This window comes from Panthera tigris, chromosome A2 (genome assembly GCF_018350195.1).
Source record: "Panthera tigris isolate Pti1 chromosome A2, P.tigris_Pti1_mat1.1, whole genome shotgun sequence".
Taxonomy (NCBI): domain Eukaryota; kingdom Metazoa; phylum Chordata; class Mammalia; order Carnivora; family Felidae; genus Panthera; species Panthera tigris.
This window is the reverse complement of record NC_056661.1, coordinates 134,705,726-134,729,297: the sequence shown is the minus strand read 5'-3', so window position 1 is coordinate 134,729,297 and position 23,572 is coordinate 134,705,726. Positions and strand designations below refer to the sequence as shown.

Here is a 23,572-nt window from a genome sequence, read left to right as displayed (position 1 = left end):
CAAGTTGTTTACAGAGAAGTGTCAAAACCAAGTTTTAGCACTTGACCAATGCTGCTATTTAAAATTTTCATGGGGGTAAATTTGTGGCTAAAATATAGCTTCTAGCCTTGCTATAAAACAGTATCCATCAAATAAGACCCACAGTAATTGATACACATCTATCTATCTATAATATATTATATATATATATAAACATATATATGTAAAGCTGTTTTCAACTTTTTATCTAACCATCAAACATATATATATATATATATATATATAAACAAACAATTGATGTAGAAAGATACAGAATTGCTTTAGCATTATTTTCTATAATTAACATCTTGGTCAGATGCTTCAGAAATCCAGCCAGTTTTAGTGTAATTAATCATGATCTTGTGTTTAGGTGTGTAGAATTATTAATTTCATATGATGCTAACATTAATCATGCTGCTGATGAAGGACAGACACCTCTATATTTGGCCTGTAAAAATGGAAATAAGGAATGTATTCAACTCTTATTGGAAGCTGGAACTGATCGGAGTGTAAAAACCAGAGTGAGTACCAGTTCTTTGGGTTTTGTACTATAATTTACCCTGTCGGCCAACTCTATAGCTAGAAAAACAAAATACAACAAAACCTTGGATTGCGAGTAACTTGTTCTGTAAGTGTTCTGCAAGATGAGCAAACATTTCTGATAAATTTTAACTTGACAAACGAGCGGTGTCTTGCAATAAGAGTACTACACGATACCAAACATCACATGATCACAACTGAGCCAATGGTTCTTGAAATTTGCTTTGATATAAGAGTGCTTTGGATAACAAGCATGTTTCCGGAATGAATTATGCTCGCAAACCAAAGTTTTACTAAAATAGAGGCTGCTTGGTGTTGCTTTTAGGATATCAGATATGGACAGTGTCTGACCTCTGACTTCTGTTTGAGCATCTGCTAATGAAAAGCCTTGTCTGTTAGCTTAACTGGTCCTTTATCCTCTGAACCTCAGATTATTCACTGTAAAATAGGAAACTGAATACCTGCATCCTGGCTGTTTTCAGAATCAGGGGATATAATGGAGGTGTACTTTTTACTCACTCAACAAATACTTCCTGAGCACTAGCTATGCTAGGGACAGAAGAGACAGCAGGAAGTGAAACAGTCCTGCCCTCATGGATCTTATATCCTCATGGGGCAGGAGGGGTGACAGTAAACAAGTAAGTAAATAGTTAGTAGCTAGATGTTTAGAAGATGGAAATGCCTGGGGTCGGGACTACTTCAGAGGAGTTGGTGGGAAAAGTCTTTGTTGAATATGTGACAGTTGAGCCAAGACCTGAAGGAAGCAAGGGTGTGCGCCATGAAGAGATGAAGAGATGGGAGCAGGGTACCAGGACTGAGGCAGGAGAGCAGTGCAGGCAGATCTTTGTGGCCAGAGGCCCACCACAAAGGGCCTTGTGGGCCATTGGCAAGGACTTGGAATAAGGGCGTCGGATGGATGGTTTTGAAGAGAGCAAGGACGTGAACTGACTCATTTTTATGAGTCACTCTGGCTGCAGGTTTGAGAATAAACTGTAGGAGTGGCAGAGCAGCTGCCAAGAGAGAGCCGTAGGAATCTTGTTTTACTCCAGGGAAAAAGTAATGGTGGTTTGGATCAAGGTTGAGGGGTAGAAACAGTGGGGATTGGTCCAATTCTGGATATATTTTCAGGATGCATCATATCAAGAGCCACGGAAGTATCAACCGTTGCATTAGTGACAATGGTGGTGATATAAAACTACTGCCTATTGCCTGAGAGATCAGGCTGTGAAATCAAACCTTTTTGGGCTTGGACCATGCCTACACACAGCTGTGTGAGCTTAGGCAAGGTATGTTACTTCTCTGTGCCTTGGGTGACCCCTCTACAAAATGAGTCTAAGCGTATTAAAGTGAAATTAGCTTATCTACATAAGGTAGTTGGTATAAGTGCCCTGGGAATTGTGAGCAGTAAACAAATGTCAGCTGTCCCCATGGTCACCACCACCATCAATTACAATGTAGGAGTCAGTTGTAACACGTATAAACAAAAGGGAGTTTTGTCACAAGACAGTGCCCATTGTCAGTACTTAGAGGAGGGTTATTTGTGCTCACTGTTCTTCCTCTGACTGATGTTTGTTATTGCTAAGATCATGCAGCACCTCACAGAGTTCAGGGTCATTGTCTAATTTGGCTCAGAACTAGAAGCACTGTGTGTAGAAATCCACTAGACCCCAAGTCGCTCTTGACTCCATCCCACACAGTTCTGTTATCTCCTACACAAGGTGCACAGATAAAGTCCCAAGAGATTTAGAAACTGCAGACTTTTGGAGTCTGATGCATGGAAGAGTCCTTGGATGATACTTTTGGCTCAGCCACATAGAAATGCATTCGAAACAAACTTTTCAGTCAGCCCTCCCAAATTTGTCTTCATCAACTCATTGTGAACCACTTGAAGATCAAGGAATCTGCCCTGTGCACACTGACATCCATTTCTCTGATGGGACCCTCTGTGAGCTTTAGGAGTTATGGAACTTCCATCATGATCCATTCTTCATTGGGCTCAGGAATTACTTTAGTTTTGTTTTTGCAGCTTCCTAGAATAATTAAGGTATAATAATCACCATCCTACCATATGTTCCTAATGAAAGACAAGTATAGACATTCAATTTCCAAAGGTTATCTGAACCTTGGATTTCTTCTGTTAATAGAGAATTGGTTGTGTTGTGTATTCCTCTCATAGGAAACATCCTTAAGATTTCCTAGAATAAAAAGCTGCATTATCTAATTTATAGATCACCCTTAAATCCTGTGGGTTTTGTTTGTTTTTGTTTTAATGGCAAGTGCACTCCTTACTTAATCTCCATCATCTATTTAACCCACCCCCCACCCACCTCCCTCTGGTTTGCTCTCTGTAGTTAAGACTGTTTCTTGATTTGTCTCTGTCTTCTATTTTTCCCTTTGCTTATTTGTTTTGTTTCTTAAATTCCACATTTGAGTGAAATCATATGATATTTGTCTTTCTCTGACTTATTTCACTTAGCATTATACTCAAGCTCCATCCATGTCATTGCAAATGGCAATATTTCGTTTTTTTATGGCTAACTAATATTCCATATATATATCTCACTTCTTTATCCATTCATCAGTCAATGGACACTTGGGCTGCTTCCATATCTTGGCTATTGTAAATAATGCTGCTATAAACATAGAGGTGCATGTATCCCTTTGAATTAACGATCATTAGAAGTATAGAGGCTCCAAAATACAGAGATAAACAGTAATGATAGAGGATCTTAAGGGAATAATTATTTCTTATGACTTTTAATAAGAAGTCAAAGGAGAGAATGGTAAATTGAAAGTTTTTCAGAAATGATTACATAGCCTTTGTAATGTAAAAATTAGGAAAAAGTCAAGAGATTTGACTAGGGAAAGTCAAGAGCGCTTACACTCTGGTGCCTAATTAAGGCTGAAAACCAAATAAAGGTGTCTGTAGCCCAACAAAGAACAAGCCATGAAATGCTTTACCTAGCTCTGGTGTATGCTTAAGGACTATAAGGTATTCCATTTACTGCACAGCCGTGATCTTGTCTTACCCAAGTCAACTTCATGGGTATGAAGGACAGAACCAGAGAAAAATCTATTTTATCAAGGGAAGCTTTAGCAAATGATCAGATGACTCACTATAAACATACCTTGTTACCGCTTACTGTTTTTCTCCTGCCTTCTACCCCATTATTTTAAAAAAGTGTGCTTTAGCTCACTGAAAGATTTTTAACATAGCAATATGAAATACCACATGAAAAAAAAAAAGGCCAAAAGGAAAATAAAGCCCAAACAACAAATCACCAAAATAATTATCTTCTTTTATGAAAGTCTTAAAAATGTAATGAAGACAGGTACTTGAGTGAAAGGAAGACCCTATATAAAAATGAGAGACTGAAAGAGGACCAAGATTTTCACTTGAAAAGTGCTTGTCAAGCTTCAGGGAGTCTGAATCACCCAGGGGGCTGGTTAAAGCACAAATTGCTGGGCCTTACCTCCAGAGTTTCTCATTCATTAGGTCTGGGTTGAGGCTTAACAACTTTCATTTCCAACAAATTCCCAGATGATGCTGATGCTGGCTGGTCTGGTGACTACACTTGAGAACCACTGCCTTAGGAAAGAGCTCTGAGTTAACAACTCTAGCAACCTGCTAAGTCAATGCTAAAGGCTTCACAGTAATGTATTCTAGACAATGGGCCTAATAATTTTACTTGGAACATTTCCTAAGCTTGCATTTATCAGTTTCTAGCTGCAATCCCAGAGCTCTCAATAGGGGCACATAGACACCTCATGAAGTTATTTGCCTTTGTTTTTCCTATATGTCTACCTTTTCCTTATTATCTAGAATTTTTCCTTCAGGAATCATTGACATAAAACTTTAAGATCACCAGTTAGGACTCTGCCCTATAAGTAAAACTGGATTATGGCAGCATTCATTTAGTACATTACTAATAATACCCTACTTGGATATAAATGTTTAAAAATTTTTATGCTAAAGTTCATTCTCTTTTGTATTCTATGTAGAGATTTTGTTTTGCCATATGTAGTCCATAGTTACCAGCCTGGACAGTACCTGTTCACTCCAAATAGTTAACTGCTAAGTGGAAAGTCTTACAAAACAGCAAACATGAGTCATAGCATTGAGAAATATGGTAATTGACAGAGGTCAGTGAACTTGACTCAGCTCATCAATGATACTCAGAATTGGAATGCCTGCTTTTCCCAGCTCAGTGGTTCATGCCCAAGAACATTTAGAGGTGAACTTTAAATAACACTGTTCTCAACATTAACGTTGTAATCAATCCTTTCCTCCTGGTCATTTTGTCTTCAGGATGGCTGGACACCAGTTCACGCAGCTGTAGACACTGGTAATGTGGACAGCCTCAAGCTTCTTATGTACCATAGAGCACCAGCTTGCAGAAACTCTTTGCATGAGGAAGAGTATGAGTCAGTTGTCTTTGACTTGGATCAAGGAGAAGAGAGTCCTGAAGGCACATCCAAGCCTGTTGTTCCTGCAGAACTTATTAACCACGCTGACAGAGAAGGCTGGACCGCTGCCCATATTGCTGCTTCAAAAGGTTTTAAGGTGTGTCTCATGGCCGCTGGCCTCATTGCATAGTTGTAACTTGATAAGTGACAACATTGTCTGCTATTGACTGAATGCATTTCAATGGAATGATTGGAAATTGAGTGAAAACCATTGCAAGAGATGATCAGCTACCAATATGAACTGAATTTTTTCTGTCCAGTAGTATTTACAGTCAACCATATATGAGACTTTTTCTAAAAATCATACTTGGAGTTTTTTAACAAATGTGGGAGTAATTTCAGACATTTATTTAATTTTTTTTTATGTCTTGTAAAATTAGGAGAAAGAGTTTGGTGTTGATTTAGTGTACTGGATTGTTTGATTCAAAGGCCAAGGCCTTGGTACTAGTTAGAGTGAGGGCCAAGATTGAAATGCATGCCCTTGACTCTGAACTGCCTCATTTACATCCTTCCAGTGCTGTTTTACTGGTAGGTAAGAGGGAGCTCGAGATTTCACTCATCAGAGTAGAAAGTGATACTGATCATTAAGAAAACAATATAGTATGCCATTCACTCATGTTTCTTTTTTTTCAGTTTTGATCAGTTTAGCGATAATATAGTTTAGCAATAGAAAGCTATTAGGAAACTCCTGAGTGCAAGGCACTGTGTAAGCTAATATTTGCAGGGATATTTATACCATTAGCTAACTGCTAGTTCAGTGGCAAGAGTATAGGATACAAGACAAGTGTAGGATAAGAGAACACAAAAAATTAAAACAAGGGTAATGGACATGTGGTTGGAACACTATAAAAATGCAAATTTTATTTTATTTTTTGAAAAAAGACAATGCACGTATTTCAAGAAGCAGAGTTTCAGGGATGTTAGGCTCAGAAATGGCTGTTTCTGGAGGCAATGGAAGTGATTTGGGCCTTGCAAGGGGGGGTTAACTTTGCCACTCATCACTGAGATTGGAGAGTAGTTGAGATCAGGGAGCAGCGGGAACAGAGACAGGGAGCAGGGAAGTGGGCTGAACACTGGCTGAGCTGATGAGGGGTAGTGAGAAGTAAGATGGGACTGGGAGCTTCCTGGGATGGCATGGGCTTCAGTGACATTTTAAGGAGTTGGGGCTTTATCGAAAGGTCTTGTACGAAGGAGGAAAACAATCAGCTCTATAGTTTGAATGATTACTTTAGCAACAACTTAAAGAAGATTATGTTATGAAACAATTGGCGGCAGGGAGAGAGACTAGGTGAAAGATGAAGAGAGTGGTAGAAATAATGAAACACATTACAGACCAGAAATGTCCATGGATTGAAGACAGATGAGATGCAGGAAAAGAGGGAGCTGACACGAAGGGGAACAATGACATTCCTGGAAAGAGAAGAGGCGTCATTATGATTAACAAGATAGAACGTGGGTTTAGACGTGCTGGATTTAAGTGCTGTGAGAGGTTCATCCAGATGGAGATCTCTGGGAATAGCTAGAAATTGCATTTGGAGCTCCTGGTTGGGTAACTTCCTGTTATTAAGATCTAGAACAGAAGCTGTTCACTTTGGGCCTCTTTTTTTTTTTTTTTTTTTTTTTAAGTGAGAAAAAGGCATGATTTAGTTCGTTGTGGAGGTATTGCTTGTTAGTAGTTTTGTTCCATTTTACGCTTTAACAAAAAGTACAAAAATTTTGTGAACTTGATAGACGTGTCTTGATTTGAATGGGATGCAGTACATATGACATCAAAGTTTTTAAGAGACAAAGATGTGAAATGTGAAAAGTTTACATTTGAAAATGCACCGTTAATTTAAGACCGTGTATCTCATTTGATGGTGGAAGGGTGTATTGAAGGAGTTGTTTTCAACCTCTTGCCACCCCCTCAAGGAAATCTGAAGATAATGCAAGGTGCTACTGATAGTGGGGTTGTGCACACACACAACCTGGAGGCAAAAAAAAAAAAAAAAAAAAACAAAGCCAACAAAAGAAAACCTGAACATCACTGATCCAGAATGTTCAGCTGCTGAACCTCTCAAGCTAGGCAGAGAGAGAAAAACCACTCCCTAGGGTGAGTTACCCTGCAGGGTAGGGCACTTGTGTTGCTGCTCAACTCCTTTATTATGAACTCCTTATTAGTCCTGCTGCTTTTTGTGATCCAGGATGGTATCTTCATGGATCCCCAGGCCCCTGGTGCATGTAGATACTTGGTCATTGTTGAGCAAAGGGGAAGAGGACACTTTCTCTCATAGACTCCTCCTGTATTCTCTTTAAGAGGCTTAAGATAAATTTTTAAAGAGAGGTTTTTAAAAGTGATCATGACTGACAACATTCACACACTGCTGAGTAAAATCATAGATTAAAATGATTTTTTTTTTTTTTTAGCCCTGGAATGGATATTTCATCTTCCAGTCTAGCCTCTTCATTTTATGATTAGGACATTTAAACCCTGGAGGGAGTAGTAGAGAGAAGTTGGGAATGAAGCCCAGATTGCCTGATTTCATTATCTTCACACTGTACCATGCTGCCTTCCTCCCTAGTCAAAGGTATTAGAAAGTACTTTTGCATCGTTGGCCTGATACAGTGTTCATATCCTGACTGAGATAGTTCACCAGAGAGGTAATTCATTTACAACTAGTTGCTAAGACTAATTTTCTGAAAAAATTAATTACAATTCTGAGTTAATCATCATGTAGGTGAAAGATTCTATCATGACCACAGTAGATTAAAAAACGAATATTTTTCCTCTGTAGGGCAGCATATATGGGTCCGAGCTATGTAAGGTAATAGTATGTCATTACCCAAGAAGATGACTTCAGTTTTCTTGTGCCATTCAGTAAAGAAGTGTGGGATTTCACAGCTCCAAGGGACATACCTCACCCAGGCCAACCCCTTCATTTTGCAGATGAAAAAATCAAGTCTCGAGGAAGATAGTATACCTAATTTCCTAAGATCAGTTCACGGAAGATCAGATTCCCGAATCAGTGCTTTTCCCACTTTAGTCCTTGGTCTTTCTCCCAGTGGCTAAGCAATTTACGCAAATCACTATCTAGTGTTTGGTAATAGGAGTACCTCTCTCTAAAGCTGGCCTATGACTAATCACTGAGCACAAACCTTTGTTTTCATCTCAGGGCAAATAGAAAGAAGAGTTTTTAGTGAAACTGTCTGGTGTCATGAGCCCTTTACATGTCAAGTAAAACCTATTAGGAACATTTTATGAATTTGGTATCTCTGTTGTTGAGGTTCCCATACAATGAGATTATTTGGGAGGACTGTATGTGTCCTCCCAATTATAATTCTAGTTTATGTGTATTACCAAAGCTGGTGGCTTCCTGTCACTCAGGCTCTTAGTCTCTCTGGGTTAACATGTTTACTATTAATGCAGACTCCTTCCTCTGCTTCCAGAACACTGCCCCTTCCTCACTTCCCCTCCAACTCGATGACCAGGTTTTCTCTTTTGTTTAACCATAAGCAATTCCCACACTCCATTTACAATTGGCTGGTCCTATATATTTTTTTTAATTTTTTAAATAATTATTTTTGAGAGAGAGAGACAGAGACAGAGACAGAGCCTGAGTGGGGGAGGGGCAGAGAGAGAGAGACACAGAATCTGAAACAGGCTCCAGGCTCCGAGCTGTCAGCAAAGAGCCCATCGCACGGCTTGAACTCATGAATCTCCACACCTGTTTTTTGGTTTTTTTTTTTTTTTTTGCCTGTCTTCCAGACATTTATTTCCGGCATCTTGTAGGATGAACAAGACTGCTGTCCTCTGGTCAGGCAGTGGACCTTGTGTTACCATCTTTAGGCCATTCTTATATTGTATTAGGATTCTGTTGTGCCTGATACATTTAGCCAGAGAGCATTAGGCATTTCCTCTCACACAGTAATATCCATCCCGTCTAGGTGGTCTGGATGAGGTGTGTGTCTCAAGTATAGAGGCCCACATGGGGCCCCAAGATTTAGATTCCCTCTCCTTGGGTCATGGCTGCAGAGAAAAAGATGATAGGAGTCACTAATTTCTTCTTTGTCACATGTGGTTGAGTAGCTGGCTAGGAAAGGAGAAAGATAAGATATCTATGAAGTTGGACCAACTCTTTGGAACTAGATGTTGTTCATGATAAGTAGAAATCTGTTCTTTGGAATCTGTTTTTGTGTTTTTAATTCTCCATGATTATTTCCTCTTTTCCCCTTAACTTTTATAAAAACCTGTTTGGAAAAGCCAGACTGACTCAGCTGTTGGTAAACAAAGGGAACGCTGTTATTTTTTGACATTTATTCCAGAATGTTCAGTGCAGAGTATTGCATCCTTGCTTAATTTGAGCAGGACGGATTAACTGATAGGATCCTAAAGAATTATTTTATTTTTATTTTTTTAAGTTTGTTTATTTTTAGAGAGAGATAGGGGGAGCACGAGTGAAGGAGGAGCAGAGAGAGAATCCTAAGCAGGCTCTGCCCTATCAGCACAGAGCCTAATGTGGAGCTGGATCTGATGAACCGAGAGATTGTTACCTGAGCCGAGATCAAGAGTTGGACCCTTAACCGACTGAGCCACCCAGGCGCCCGAAAGGATTCTAATCTAAATTAGCCAGCCAGAGTCCTGCTCCACCCCTCACCTGAGACATGGACTCTTCTGTGTTTTCCACTAACATCTTTCATGGATCTGGGTTTTGACCCTTTTGTTCCTCGCACTTTGTACCTTTTTCCTTGAATGATCCCAGTTATAATCTATAGAGATTCCAAAATGTTATCTTTAGTCCTGCCTACTCATTTTCTGATTTTATCCAATAAGGTCTTATTCAGGAGGGCCACAGTTTACAGGGCTGATAAGTAGAGCAGCAAAGTTCCTTTGCCCAGTACAGTCTCCATTTATGCCTGTCATCCTAGTGTAATTATTAATAGTGCCCCCTTTTTACTCTTGCAGGTGCACCAGTTTGGGCAGTTGTATGGTAACCCTGCTGACCATCATATTCATGTTTGCTTCCATCACACAGCTCCACGTGGCTGCGTCACTGGGTTCCCCTGTTTGTCCTCCTCCAGTCTGCTACATCCCTTCTTTCTTAATGCAGCACCATCACCTGGCATTTGTGTTTACCTGCTCCGTCTTACTAACTTAATGAACTGAGATGATTGGTGCAACTCCAGATTTTTTTCCTTCACAAGTGAATTTTGAATATGTCGCCTCCTCCATATCTTGTGGGCACTACCCTGGGGGAGCCCTCCTCGTCCACTGTCCGAGGTTTCAGACTCCGCCAGTCTCCTCATCTGCCGTCTCTCTACTCTGTTAGCCTGCCATGAGAGGGGCTTTTCAGACAGGGGAACTTGCTAATGTAATTTCCCTGCTCAGCATCTTTCCAAGGCTCTGTCACTTCCAGGATAAGTGCTAGGTTTTTATGATGACAGACAAGTCCTTTCCTGATCTGGACTCAGTTCACTCCACAGGGACACTTCCTGTCTCCTCCTCCCCTAATGTGTTCTGTGCTCTAAGCAGGCACTGCTGGGCTGCTGTGCAAACATCGTGTGCTCTTTCTTCTCTCCCTGTCTTTGTGTCTGCTGTTCCCTTTACCTCAAATGGCCTCTTCTCCTGTCCTGACCCTTCCCTGCCTGGAAAACCTCTCAGCTTAAATCCAGGCTTCCAGAAGCTAGGTGTTCCCAGGGCACCTTTCCACACTTCACTTAGAGTGCTTGTACTTTAATTATTTGCATGCCTGTCTCTCTTTCCACCTCCTCCCAAAAAAATCACTTTTCCATCTTTGTATGCACTGTGTCCAGCAGAGTCTCTGGCCTGCAAGTACTGAGTATTTGCTGAATTGATGGGTGAATGGACTGTTATTACAGTTCTTTCTTACCGATCTTGCTATCACCTTCCTTTCCAGTATATCTTCCAAATGCACCAATTGCTTTTCAGAATCAAGCTTGTCATGGCACTTTGCTACCTGAGCATATCCTTATGCCTACAGAAAACATATCTTCATGCCAACTCAGCCCTTCACAGCTAACTCTGATTGTCTTCATCTTTGGGCACTCTCCCCTAAATTTACCTTCTTGCTTATTTCCCATTTTAACAGCCTCCCACTCCCCTGCCTGGTAAGGCAGTGGGCACACCCACAGCCCAAGGGTGTTCCCAGCACCCACACTGGCCCACCTGTGCATTTGCAGATTGCTTGTGCTCTCCCTCCCTCTGCCCAATGTCAGACTCCCAGCTCCCTTCCTTGACTTTGGTAGTATATCAAGCTCTTTGGACTTGGGGTTTCTACTTAGTCTCCCTGGCACTTCTACCTCGCTTCTCCACTCTCCTTCAAGGATCATGACAGAGATGGGTCATTGACCCTCAACATCACCTTTCCCCTTCCCCTATGATGATCCTGCAGAGTTCTGGACCCATGACCACCCAAAATAAAGACCACATTCTCCAGCCTCCATTGCAGGTAATGAGTCCACCTACCTATGTTCTGGCAAGTGGGATGTGAGTGGAAAGATTAAGCTTAAACCACTGCTTTTTAAAGTCTCTTTTGTAACAGATGTATCTCTATCATAATGAGTAGAACTTTAGCTTAAATCCATTCATCCAGATCTCTTGCTCAGCATCACTTGGGTAGAACCTCTTGCCTGGTTTAGGCCCCTGGGACTCCCTCTGCTACTTTCCAGTAGCAGTGACTGGCATCATAGCATTTATCCTCTTCACAAATGGTGTCCATCACGGAGAGAGCTTAGATTCCTTTCTCCACTTTTCCCTCCTTTTCCACATAGTACAACTTGGGACATCACCTCAGTGCCATTCTCCCCATGACTGTATTACACTCTGTGGTCCTCCATGAGAAGCAGAACTGTTACCTTACTCATAGTTCCCACCCTCAATTCTAACAGAGCACCTGGTAGAGTGCTTAGTTCCTCTTCCTTAAAGTTGTGGGGATTAGTGAGCACTAGATACTTGCAAAGTGTTGGAACTGTGCCTGGAACTTACTATGCACTCAAGTAATTGCTGTGGTGGTGCTTGTAAAGTGTCATTTGGGTGGAGGCTTTCAACCTCTTCGTGTTCCCCATGGAGCCAGCATGGCATAGAATTCACACTTGTAATGGGTTTGGATATGCATCTCCTGCTATCCTCATGGGGACCGACATCTTCCTCATAGGGAAAGTCACTGCTTATATTCTTGCCCACCGACCTACCTGAGTAGAATAAAAACTATATACAACCCACTTTGAAGGTCTGAGGTAAAAGAATCTTCAAGAGTTTGGTTGAGGAGAGCCTGGGTGGCTCAGCTGGTTAACATCTGACTCTTGATTTAGGCTCAGGTCATGATCTCATAGTTCGTGAGTTTGAGTCCCACATCAGGTTCTGTGCTGACAGTGTGGAGCCTGATTGAGATTCTCTCTCCCTCTCTCTCTGCCCCTCCCCTGCTCCCTCTCTCTCTCAAAAAATAAATTAACTAACAAAAAAAAGGAATTTTGGTTGAATCCTTTATTATTTCCCTTTATAATTTGAAGTAGCATCACCTAGAATTATATTGATATCAGTGACATTTGTTGATGTGCTGTAATTCCTCACATTTAATTGAATATTTCTAACTGGTGATTATTACATTGATTATAATAATAACAGCAGCTAATAAATATTGAGAGCTTAGTGCATGCCAAGAATGTGAGCTTTTTATGCATCTTTTCCATTAAGTCACATAACAGCTATATGAAATCTAGACATTTAAATAAAGATAAGGAAACTGAAACAGAAAAATGTTAAATGATTTAGCAAAAGCATAGATAAAATCATTTATATTGGCAGAATTAGGATCCAGGTCTGTTTTGACTCTTACCTGCTTTTGTTGCAAGTACTAACTTGCATAATAAATGTATCATTTTTATCTCTTATCTGGGAATTCACAAAGATTAGTGCTCAGATTGCATCCTACTTAATTTCTCATTAAAATTAATTTCTAAATCAACATTTCTGAATTTCTCATTTACTATCAGATGCATTGCTGGTATTATACAAATTAGTCATAACAGTTTGATAAGAACTGTTGTTTATATATTTGACTTTGTTTTGAGCTCATTTCTCGTCTTAGGGAGTTTTTGAACTTGAACCCCAGACCCACCTATGAAAAACAGACTTCGATTACAATTTTTAGACGAGATCCCTCCAACCTAAGCAGGGGCAATGAGAAACCAATGTTCTTGTCCACTCCCTTTGCAGGCATACCTCTGGTTCAACTCCTCCATTTTAGAGGTCCAAAGACCTACTCTCCCATCTCCCCAGCATCTGAAAAGATTGCCCACATTAGCTTTGCCCTCAGACCAACACTGGCTTCCTATTCAAATTTCACTTAATTTGTGGTTTAGTTTCCTCTCTCTCTCTCTCTCTCTCTCTGTCTCTCTCTCTCTCTCTCTTTTTGACCTTTAGGGGATTTTCTGTACTTCTTTATGAATTCATATATAAAGTGTGTTTGGGGGGCAATATGAAGCACCGGGAACTCACACATACTCGTGGTGGGAGTGGAGTTTAGTATAGCCACTTATTAAAAGCTCTTTGCAGTATATACTGACCTAGAGCAACATATGCATATCCTGTGCCCCAACAGTCTAACTATGTACATAGATCCAACAGAAATGTGTACATATGTCTATCAAAGGATGTGTACTAGAATGTCCATAGTGGAGCCCAGATGTCCATTAACAAGTAAATTGTGGTACGTTCATATATCCCACAGTAATTTTTTAAAAGAAGGATAAACTATGCTTAGTCCCAGCATATGGATGAATTTTATAGACATTATGTTGAATGAAAAGCCAAATATAAAAGTGAAACTGCAGTGTGATTCCAATTATATTAAGTTTATAAACTGGATAAACCAGTCTCTGATATTAGAAATCATCCTAGGAGTTACCGGAGGGGGAGAAGGGTGGGGCTAATGATTTAGATGAAACATACAGAAGGCTTCCAGAGTGCTCCTTACATAGTTATGTTCATTTTGTGATACTTCTTCAAGCTTGTGTACTTTTCTATGAGGATAGTGTATGCCAATAAAAATATTTACATAAAGGAAGGGAAAAGTGTGTTTTGTGTTTTATAAAATAGAAAAGTGATGTTTTACAGCAAAATCAGTAGACTTTCAGACTACCTGGTTTACTGTTGTCAGAAGTGAAATCAGCCCAAAGCGTGTGTGTGTGTGTGTGTGTGTGTGTGTGTGTGTGTGTGCGCGCGCGCGTGCACGCGAACGCGTGTTTGCAGGGGAGAGATGAGAAGGATATTGCTTATTTGGTTGTTTGTTTCCTTTTATGGTTTCTGTTCTATTCAGTTCTGTGCTTATTCTGGTGGGAAATAAGTAAACAAATCACCAAGTAGTAAAAGTTGATATAGCAGAGGTCCTTAATAAATATCCTGATGTTATTTCTTGCCGTGCAGTTACTTACTTGAAAATGTTTGTACATATATTGTCTTTACTTTGTTTTGAAAAATTTTGGAGAACTAAGAGTTTTCAGTTCATAGGTTACTGATACTTTTTGATGGGGATTTCCTGAAGCAACATAGAAGAAAGAGCTGAAAAAGAGAGCACATAACTTCAATATATTGGGAATGTTTTTCTAAAAACTCAATCAACATGGTGTTCATATTTTTCATATAAAAAAATAAGAGCGTAAGATCTCAGTTATAAATGTGCTTGTGAGGACCGTGAGACAAGAGTTGTTACAATGGGAACCCTGCACTTACATGACTAGGGAAACAGTTCATTGTCTAGAATACAGCATGGAGCACCCACCTATAGCAAAGTCTTGGCTTTATATTGCCAAATTACCATAAAAGGATACTGTCTGCTGAAGCCAATTTCTTTCTTAATTTCATTCTGCAGCATGAATGATTAGTAATCTGTTCTTTTTCTCTTGAAACCTAAGAGGCTGTTCTGTGGAGCAGTGTTTTGGTCCTGTGATTCACATTTGAATGAAGCACACTCTTTGCTTTCCATTTTGAGCCAGTGTGTAGATTAATGTGTGTATTTGGATTGCTGGAATTGAAATACGATGTCTGGCAGAGAATTTCTGATTTGCTCGTTACAGGCAAATGACTTTTCCCTTGGATTTTTCGTTTGAGTTTACTCATTTGGACATGATGTAATAGAGCTCTTGCCTTTCTAGAACTGCCTGGAAATCTTGTGTATGCATGGAGGGCTTGAGCCAGAAAGAAAAGATAAGTGCCATCGGACCGCGCACGATGTCGCCACTGATGACTGCAAGCATCTGCTGGAGAATCTGAGTGAGTGCCATTTGCAGCTTGGTGCCTTCTTCACCCACACTGCTGGCACCTCTGGCATGATGGGAAAAGATTAATCCAGCTACAGTTTTCTTTACTCTCTGCTCAGCCTTCTTTGAACCCTAGTAACTACAAAAACGTTTTATTGGTTATAAATGTGGTAATTATTTTTTTCCATGTAGAATGGCTTTTTACAGAATTAGTTGCTATTAAAATAATGCTAGATCTTTGGGGCACCTGTGTGGTTCAGTCAGTTAAGCCTCCAGCTCTTGGTTTCAGCTCAGGTCATGATCTCATGGTTTGTGAGTTTGAGCCCCACATTGGGCTCTGCTCTAACAGTGTGAACCTGCTTGGAATTCATTCTCTCTCTCTCCCTCCCACCCTCCCTCTCTCCCCCTCTCTCTCCCTCCCTCCCTTTCTCCTCCTCTCTCCCTTCCCCACTCTCTCCCCCCCACCCCGGCCCTCCCCTGCTCCTGCTCGTTCACTCTCTCTGTCTCTCAAAGTTAATAAAAAACATTTTAAAAAATCTTAAATAGAATAATGCTAGATCCTCATTGTATTTTAATGACCTTGGACAGTATTTAAATAATTATTGCTCTTCTGACTTAGATTATGTCTCTAAGACATGAGACTAATAGGGTATGAAGAGTCATGGCTGGGTACTTTGCCATCAGCTGATCAGATGAATGTAGGCAAGTTGGTTATCTCTCAACCCCTGGTTGCCTACCTGTCTGTGAAGGTAATGGATGATCTTTTGGGTCTCTTCCAGCTCTAAGAATGTATACTCCTCAGGACATGTTCTGAAAGGTTCACATGTGGGTTTATGGAATATGGAGTTTCAGATTGTACAAAATATTATGACTTCTTATATGGAGATTATCACTCAATCCATCCAATCAGCTAACTGTATCAATAATTTGTTTTTACCTTACATTCTGACATTGAGACAGAAAATGAACAATAAACATAAGTAGTAATTCATTGTATGGTATGTGAGACAGGGATATGTGCTACGGAAAAGACTAAGGGAGGATTGGGCATATGAGGATGGGTTTCAGCTTGGGTTTTGTGTGGTGTTGTTTTTTTTAAGTTTATTTATTTATTTTGAGAGAGTGTGTGAGTTGGGGAGGGGCAGGGAGAGAGAAAATCCGAAGCAGGCTCCACACTACCAGCACAGAGCCTGATGTGGGGCTTGAACCCATGAAACCATGAAATTATGACCTGAGCTGAAACTAAGTGTCAGCCACTCAGGAGCCCCTGGGTTTCAGTTTTTAAAATAATGGTCAGAAGAGCCCCCTTGTGAGACATTGAAGCAAACACTTGAAGGGGGTGAGCACAGCAACGATGTCGATACCTCAGGTAAGAGATTTCCAGGGAGAACATCATCACGTGGACAGAGGTCCTCAAGCAGGAGCATACCTGCTATGTCTGAGGAACTGTGAGGAGGGCAGAGTGCTGGTTTTGAATGAGCGAGGAGAGAGAAGTTACAAGAAGGGATGGGGGTGGAGGTCTGATCTGTCTGAAATTTGTAGGTCATTGTAAGGTAACCGTCTCAGTGCTCGAGCTTCGGAGTGATGGGATCTGATGTACATTTCCATAGTATCTGTGGCTGCTTTGTTGAGAGTAGACGTAGGAAGTCACAGGTGGAGGCAGGGAGACGTGGTAGGCCCTTGGCGTCGTCTTCCAGTGAGAGAGGACAGTGACGGCTCAATCCAGGATTGTCGCAGATGAGATGGTGGAAAGTGGTTGGGTTCTGGATACAGCTGAAGGCGGAGCCGGTGGAACTTCCTGATGGATTGAACCTACAGTATGAGAGAGAGAGAAGGGATTTGTGGGTAACCCCAAGGTATTCAGCCTGAATAGTTGGCAGGATGGAGTGGCCATCACCTGTCAAAGGGGGGGGGGGCGGGAAAGCTGTGGGTGAAGCAGATTTTGCTATTGAAGATCAGGAGTTCCGTTTTGGAATTATGAATTGGAGATGTCTGTTAGGATATCTGTGTCGAGATGCCAAGTCAGCAGGAATCCCAGAGATGAGTATGAGCTGGATACATAAATCTGAGAGTCAGCAGTTCATAGATGATATTTAAAGTCATGGGACTGGATGAGATCACTAAGGAAGTGAACACAGAAAAAGTAAGAGAAAGGAGCCTTGCAACACTCTATCATTAAGAAAATGGAAAATGTGAAGGGACCAGCAAAGGAACAGCATAAAAGAGTGACCAGGGAGGCATGAGGGAATCTTGCAGGAGCATATCAGAGAACAGGGAGAGATCAGTTGTGTCATATGCTATTGATGAGAACTGATAATTAAATTTTTTAACATTTATTTTAACGTATTAAATTTATTAACATTATTTTGGGAGAGAGGTAGAGAGCAAGTGGAGGAGGGGCAGAGAGAGGGAGACAGAATCCCAAGCAGGCTCCATACTTACAGTCAGCACAGAGCCCAGTGCAGGGCTCAAACTCTCAAACTGTGACCTGAGCCGAAACCAAGAACTGGACGCTCAATCAACTGATAGGTGCCCCGAGAATTGTTGATAATTGGAAAATAAACTAATCTAGTAGTTGGTTAATAGAAAAAGCCAGTTGAAGAAGGGAATCCTAAAAATATACATTTTAAACATTTTGTGTTAACTTTAACATACAGAGATTTCTTCCATCAATTTTTAGGTAAAGGTTTTTACTTTACTATGGTTTTGCTAATAGAAATTGCCCATATTCTTATTTGAACAAACCACACATTTATGCTTCATCTGTGATTTCTAGTGTTTGAGGACTTAAGATCTTTTTTTTCAGGGCACCTGGGTGGTCAGTTGGTTAAGTGTCCAACTCTTCCTTTCTGCTCAGGTTATGATCTTGCGTGCGATTCATGAGTTTGAGCCCCTCATGGGACTCTGCACTGACAGTGCAGAGCCTGCTTGGGATTCTCTCTCTCTTCCTCTCTCTCTCTGCTCCTCCCCTGCCCAATCTCTACCCAAAATAAATAAACTTTTAAAAAAATTTAAGTAAGATAATTTTTTTCTTTCTTTTTTTTTAGTTTATTTATTTAGTTTGAGAGAGCAAAAGTGAGTAAGAGGGGCAGAGAGCGAGGGAGAGAGAGAGAATCCCAGGCAGGCTCTGCACTGTTCAGAGCCCGATGGGGGCTCAAACTCATGAACTGTGAGATCATGACCTGACGTGAAACCAAGAGCCACCCAGGCACCCCAAAGATAATCTTTTCTAGCTTTATGTAGTTGTCTAATCCATACCTCCTTAGGTGACTTTTTTTTTTATTTTATTTTTTTAAATGTTTGCTTATTTTTGAGACAGAGGGAGACAGAGCAGGAATGGGGGAGGAGCAGAGAGAGAGGGAGACACAGAATCTGAAACAGGCTCCAGGCTCTGAGCTGTCAGCACAGAGCCCGATGCAGGGCTCGAACCCACAAACCTTGAGATCATGACCTGAGCCGAAGTCGGACACTTAACCGACTGAGCCACCCAGGTGCCCCAACTTTTTTTTTTAGCACCTCATTTGTTCAGTGTCTGTAAAGTGTTCAACTTCAATTTTATAGGAAGAGTAAGTCATTTCATCAGTTTATGGAATATTTAATTTAGTAATTACAGTAATGAGTTCGACACTTTATAAAAGACTAGGGAATAAACACAAGTGACTCTTGGTGAGCGCGTAATTCAGTTCGTGAGAAGTGGAGTGCATGGGGTGCTGCATAGCTCGGTGGGGTCTCAGTCAGTTGGTGTCACAGAGATTGGAAAGATCACTTAAAAAGCTTCGACTGCACTGTTTACTGTTTACTATTTACTAAATACTCACCAGTATTTACCACATAACCGTTAGTATGTTAAATTCATTTCAAACATGTGTTCACTGAGTCTTCATAATAATTTAATAGCACATTCCTAACATTTTGTAGAAGGAATTAGGGTATAGAGAGATCAGTTTACCAAGTACACAGGGCTAGTAGGAGGCTGACCCTGAGGCTTAGACCAAGGTCTGTAGGAGTCCAAAGCCACTATCCTAAGCACAGTGACTTCTACAACTGGAACCTGCCTTATTTATGATGTTATCAATGTAGGTGAGGAGAAAGGGCAATATAGAGAATTTAGGGTCAAGAGAGGGCTCTCATTTTCTCAGATTTTTTTTTTTTAAGAACTTGAGAGTCTTGCTGAAGGGAAGAGTCAATGAAGTACAAAAGGCCAAAGATACAAGGAAAGACAAATATTTCAAGCAACATGGTTCCAAAGAAGCTGTGAAGAGTTTGGGAGACAAGTTTACTCCAGTAGGAGAACATTCGGTTGATAGTATCTAAAGAAACATGAGAGCTGCCCTTTGCTTTGTTTTTAAAATGTTCATACCTGCTTGTTTTATATACGTTTTGCTGCTTTTTCCTATCAAGATTTTTCCCCTTAATTCTTTTATTCTTCCAACAGATGCTCTTAAAATACCCTTAAGGATTTCAGTGGGTGAGATTGAACCAGGCAGCTATGGTTCCGATGACTTTGAATGCGAAAACACAATATGTGCTTTAAATATCCGCAAACAGACATCATGGGATGATTTTTCAAAAGCAGTGAGTCAAGCTCTGACAAATCATTTCCAAGCAATCTCATCTGATGGATGGTGGAGTCTGGAAGATGTGACATTTAATAACACCACTGACTCCAGCATTGGCCTCGGGACAAGCAGTGTACGATCCATCATGCTAGGTATCAGCAATCCTGTGATGGAGAGAAAGTTAAATTTCTGGGTTTATTTATGTTTATGAGCTCCATAACCTGATACTTGGTTCACTGATTAAATACAATGAGAGCTCACTTGTGGCAGCTGCTGGTGCTAAAAAACTTGATTATTCACAATGCGGCCATTACATAATGTTGCCTGTTAGTATAAAAAATGTTTTCATACCTCAGATAATACTCAGAGAGTAAAGAACAAGAAAGCCCTTGATGAGGTTTGTGATTCCACTTGCTGTTTTGATAAATGCAAGAAACAAACCACTTTGTAGCTGCTTGCTGGTGCACAGGTTCTGAACACAGCTCCAGATTTGTACCTGGGCTGGGCCAGGGCTCGTACTACATGAACACCTTACTTCCAGGACAGGAGTCCTAGTGAAGTCTAGAGTTGGAAGAAGCCCTATTCATTGAAGATCTGATCAGAGCTCCCACATGGGATGAGTGAGGGTGATAGCTGCCTGTTTCTGTTTGATAGGCACTATGAAACAGACTCCGAAGAACTTGTAAGATTTACTTTCTGGTGAGCATAGTAAGTGCTCTATAAATGTCTCTGGTTAGTTTGTTTCCTCTTGAACCAGGAGAACTAACATCTTTGGGGAACCTGCCATTATTTCAGAACTGTGCTGGACCCTTTATACACAGCACCTCAACAAGTCCTTACAACAGACTCATTCTACAAATAACTAGTTACAAGGTGAGGTCACCTCGTAGGCCTGAGGTCACACAGCAAAGGACCAAAGCAGATAAGATTCAAATCCCAGTCTGTGTGATAGGAAAGCCTGCATATTTTCAACAGCACTTGTTGCATAAGAATAATCAGGGTTGAGGAAACGGTGAGTTTCACCATGCTTTTAATATATCAGCTTATTATAGCAGAAAGGGTTTTATTCTGTTAATTTATAGATGCTAAATCACTTCCCAAAAATGTATTTTACTAGTTTTTAAGGCTGATAATTCATGACAATTTAATTTTATTGATCTTTGGCAAGATCATTAATATAATTACAATTCTTACAGAAGAATTATTGTATAGTTAAATAATTACATTAAGATAATATGTCATAAATGATTCTCAGGAACACATTTTGCCCACACAACAAACTGTTATTCAAGGTGTGGTTGTGCCCAAGAGTCTAATAAATGAAATCAGCACAGACTTGTTCAGAAGAAAATGACACTGCATCATCAGCCTTCATCCAGCTGATCTGGAAACAAGCATATGCAAATGGATATTTACCACCATCAGAGAGATTTACCTCTGTGAGCAGTGGATGCTAAGGCCTGATGGTGCCAGTGTTCATATTTGTGTAGGGCACCTAGTAGCATTTCAGATGTAAAGATCATTGGCTTCTGTGGGTAAAGGGCTTAGTTTAGTGCCTAATTGTATCCACTTGATAACGGGCAACCATGACATTATTTATTAATGTATGTATATAAGTGACTTTAGTATATCACCTAACTAGATTAAAGGGACCCAGGCCAACAGATAAGCAGTGAGTTACAGGTGGGGAGTGTGTGTGTGTGGTGGGAATATTTAAGATCTGTGGATGGGAAGGGACGGAACAAGTACTTCCTACTAATCCGTCCCTAGAGTAGACACCAAGGAAGTGGCACCCTTTCTGAGCAGGCATGAGCAGAGGGCCCAGACTGTGAGAAGGCTTCCTTTATACTGAGCCCCTGAAGTAACCTGTGTTTTCTGGAATCTAAAAATTTGTTGGAAAGGGAGCGGATCATAAAGGACCTGTTACTTCACCTCATTCAAAGTGCTTAGACTTTGTGAAGCAGGCACTGGAAGAACCATGGAAAGTTATCATCAGCTTTGTTCCTAAAAACTTAACCTTAGAAATATTTAGTATATTTTTGCTCTCCAGATTTCTCTCTTAGTCCTAAAAACAGCTTTGGAGAAGCCTCTTCTTTGAAGGCTTGCCTTTTGACCTTTAACAGACATTGTATTAGGGAGTTAACCCCTATGTGATGCTTTACATGTTCTGTGTGTGCTTTTGACAGTCTAAACCCTGGATTCCACAGGAGATTGTATATTGTCCCTTAGAAGAAAAATTACTTTGAAGCTTCTTTGACATTTTATTTCGTTTTCTTGAACTTAGGAAATGTGCCGTGGTCAGCAGGTCAGAGCTTCACCCAGTCCCCGTGGGACTTTATGAAGAAGAATAAAGCAGAGCGAGTCACTGTGCTTTTATCAGGTAAGAGTAGTCCACACTGAGGTGCTGTTGACAGAGTGTTGGCTTCATGATGTGTCGTGGTGCTGGGTCTTAAATCTGCATGTTTCTGTCCTGTGTTCTCCAGCAATGCATGTGTGACCCCCTCTATTAAGTAATTAGATGTTTTTTGAAAAGTCTCACTAAGAAGAGGAAAAATCAAAAGCCATGTTTCTGACACCTGTGGAGATATCCGTCCTGACCATTGATTGCTGCGATTCTGATCACCTCTCTCATTAGGAACAAACCAGAAGCTAAACTTAATGTACTGAGAGAGTGACAAGAGACCATGTTAAAAGAAATGCCTTCTGTTACTGTCAAGTCCAGTGTATGATGAATACGATTATTATAATGGTACGGGTAATGTTTAGTGAACACCTACTATGTGGAAGGCCCTATCATTTATAGCACATTACAAGTATAAATTCACTTAATCCATATAACAACCCATTGAGGTAAGTATTTCTGTTTACCCTCATTTTACGTACAAGGAAATTAAGGCTTAGAAAGATTGAGTTTCTTGTCTAGGGTTACATAGCTAGTAAGTGTTACAGGAATACTCCATTTCTCAGCCCTTAACTCTAAAAGGAATTTTATCATGTATTTCCCATATTTGGGAATGGATTCTTTAAAAGTTGTATTCTATTGTTTGAACTACTTACTGAAGTTAGGAAAAAAAAAAAAAAAGTATGAGGTTATCCCAGAAAATTCCTTCAGGCTCAAGCAGTGTATTGAGAGAGTAGCAGAACTTGGGAGGCAAGTGAGGGAGATAGAGTTTGGGAAAGAACATAAAGGGTAACCCCCAGAACTGTGCATGAATGCTGTCCCAGGCTAGAACTTTCAGAGGGTTGGGATTATCTCTGATAACACTTGTTTATAAATAATAAAATTGAATCCAGGGATCGGAGCAGATACTAGCGGTAGTATTCCAGCTGGAATCTGAAGGCCCTGGCTGTGATGGACAGGGAGAGATGGGTGGGCTTCCCAGGGGAAGGAAGGGCAGCTGGAGACGTCTGGGGAGCAGCGGTGGTTTACTGGCCAGTTCAGGGTGTTGAAATATTTTCACGATGGTGAGACAAAAGGTACCTCTTGGTCAAATGTTAGCTCTGGCTACGTAAGTCAACAAACATTACTGTATCTTTTATGAGAAGTTTTGTTGTGTCTTGATCATTTACATTTAATAAGGAAGAACCAATTTTGCTTCTGTGTGTCGCTTTCTTACAGGTCCCCAAGAAGGCTGCCTCAGTAGTGTGACTTATGCGTCAATGATCCCTCTTCAGATGCTACAGAACTACCTCAGGCTGGTAGGTGGATGCTGCCAAGGGGAGTCTTAGGCTCC

At 40.6% G+C, this 23,572-nt stretch overlaps 1 protein-coding gene across 9 annotated transcripts in view; it reads left to right on the top strand.

Moving 5' to 3' along the window:
* Positions 1 to 23,572, top strand: part of CTTNBP2 (cortactin binding protein 2) — a 170,082-nt gene that overhangs the window by 109,362 nt on the left and 37,148 nt on the right. For all 9 annotated transcript variants that reach the window (XM_042970583.1, XM_042970631.1, XM_042970577.1 and 6 more), the window contains 6 exons: positions 389 to 539; positions 4,868 to 5,122; positions 15,175 to 15,292; positions 19,715 to 19,990; positions 22,123 to 22,218; positions 23,458 to 23,537. In XM_042970583.1, the coding sequence (XP_042826517.1) occupies positions 389 to 539; positions 4,868 to 5,122; positions 15,175 to 15,292; positions 19,715 to 19,990; positions 22,123 to 22,218; positions 23,458 to 23,537 (976 nt within the window). The remainder of the gene's footprint in view (positions 1 to 388; positions 540 to 4,867; positions 5,123 to 15,174; positions 15,293 to 19,714; positions 19,991 to 22,122; positions 22,219 to 23,457; positions 23,538 to 23,572) is intronic.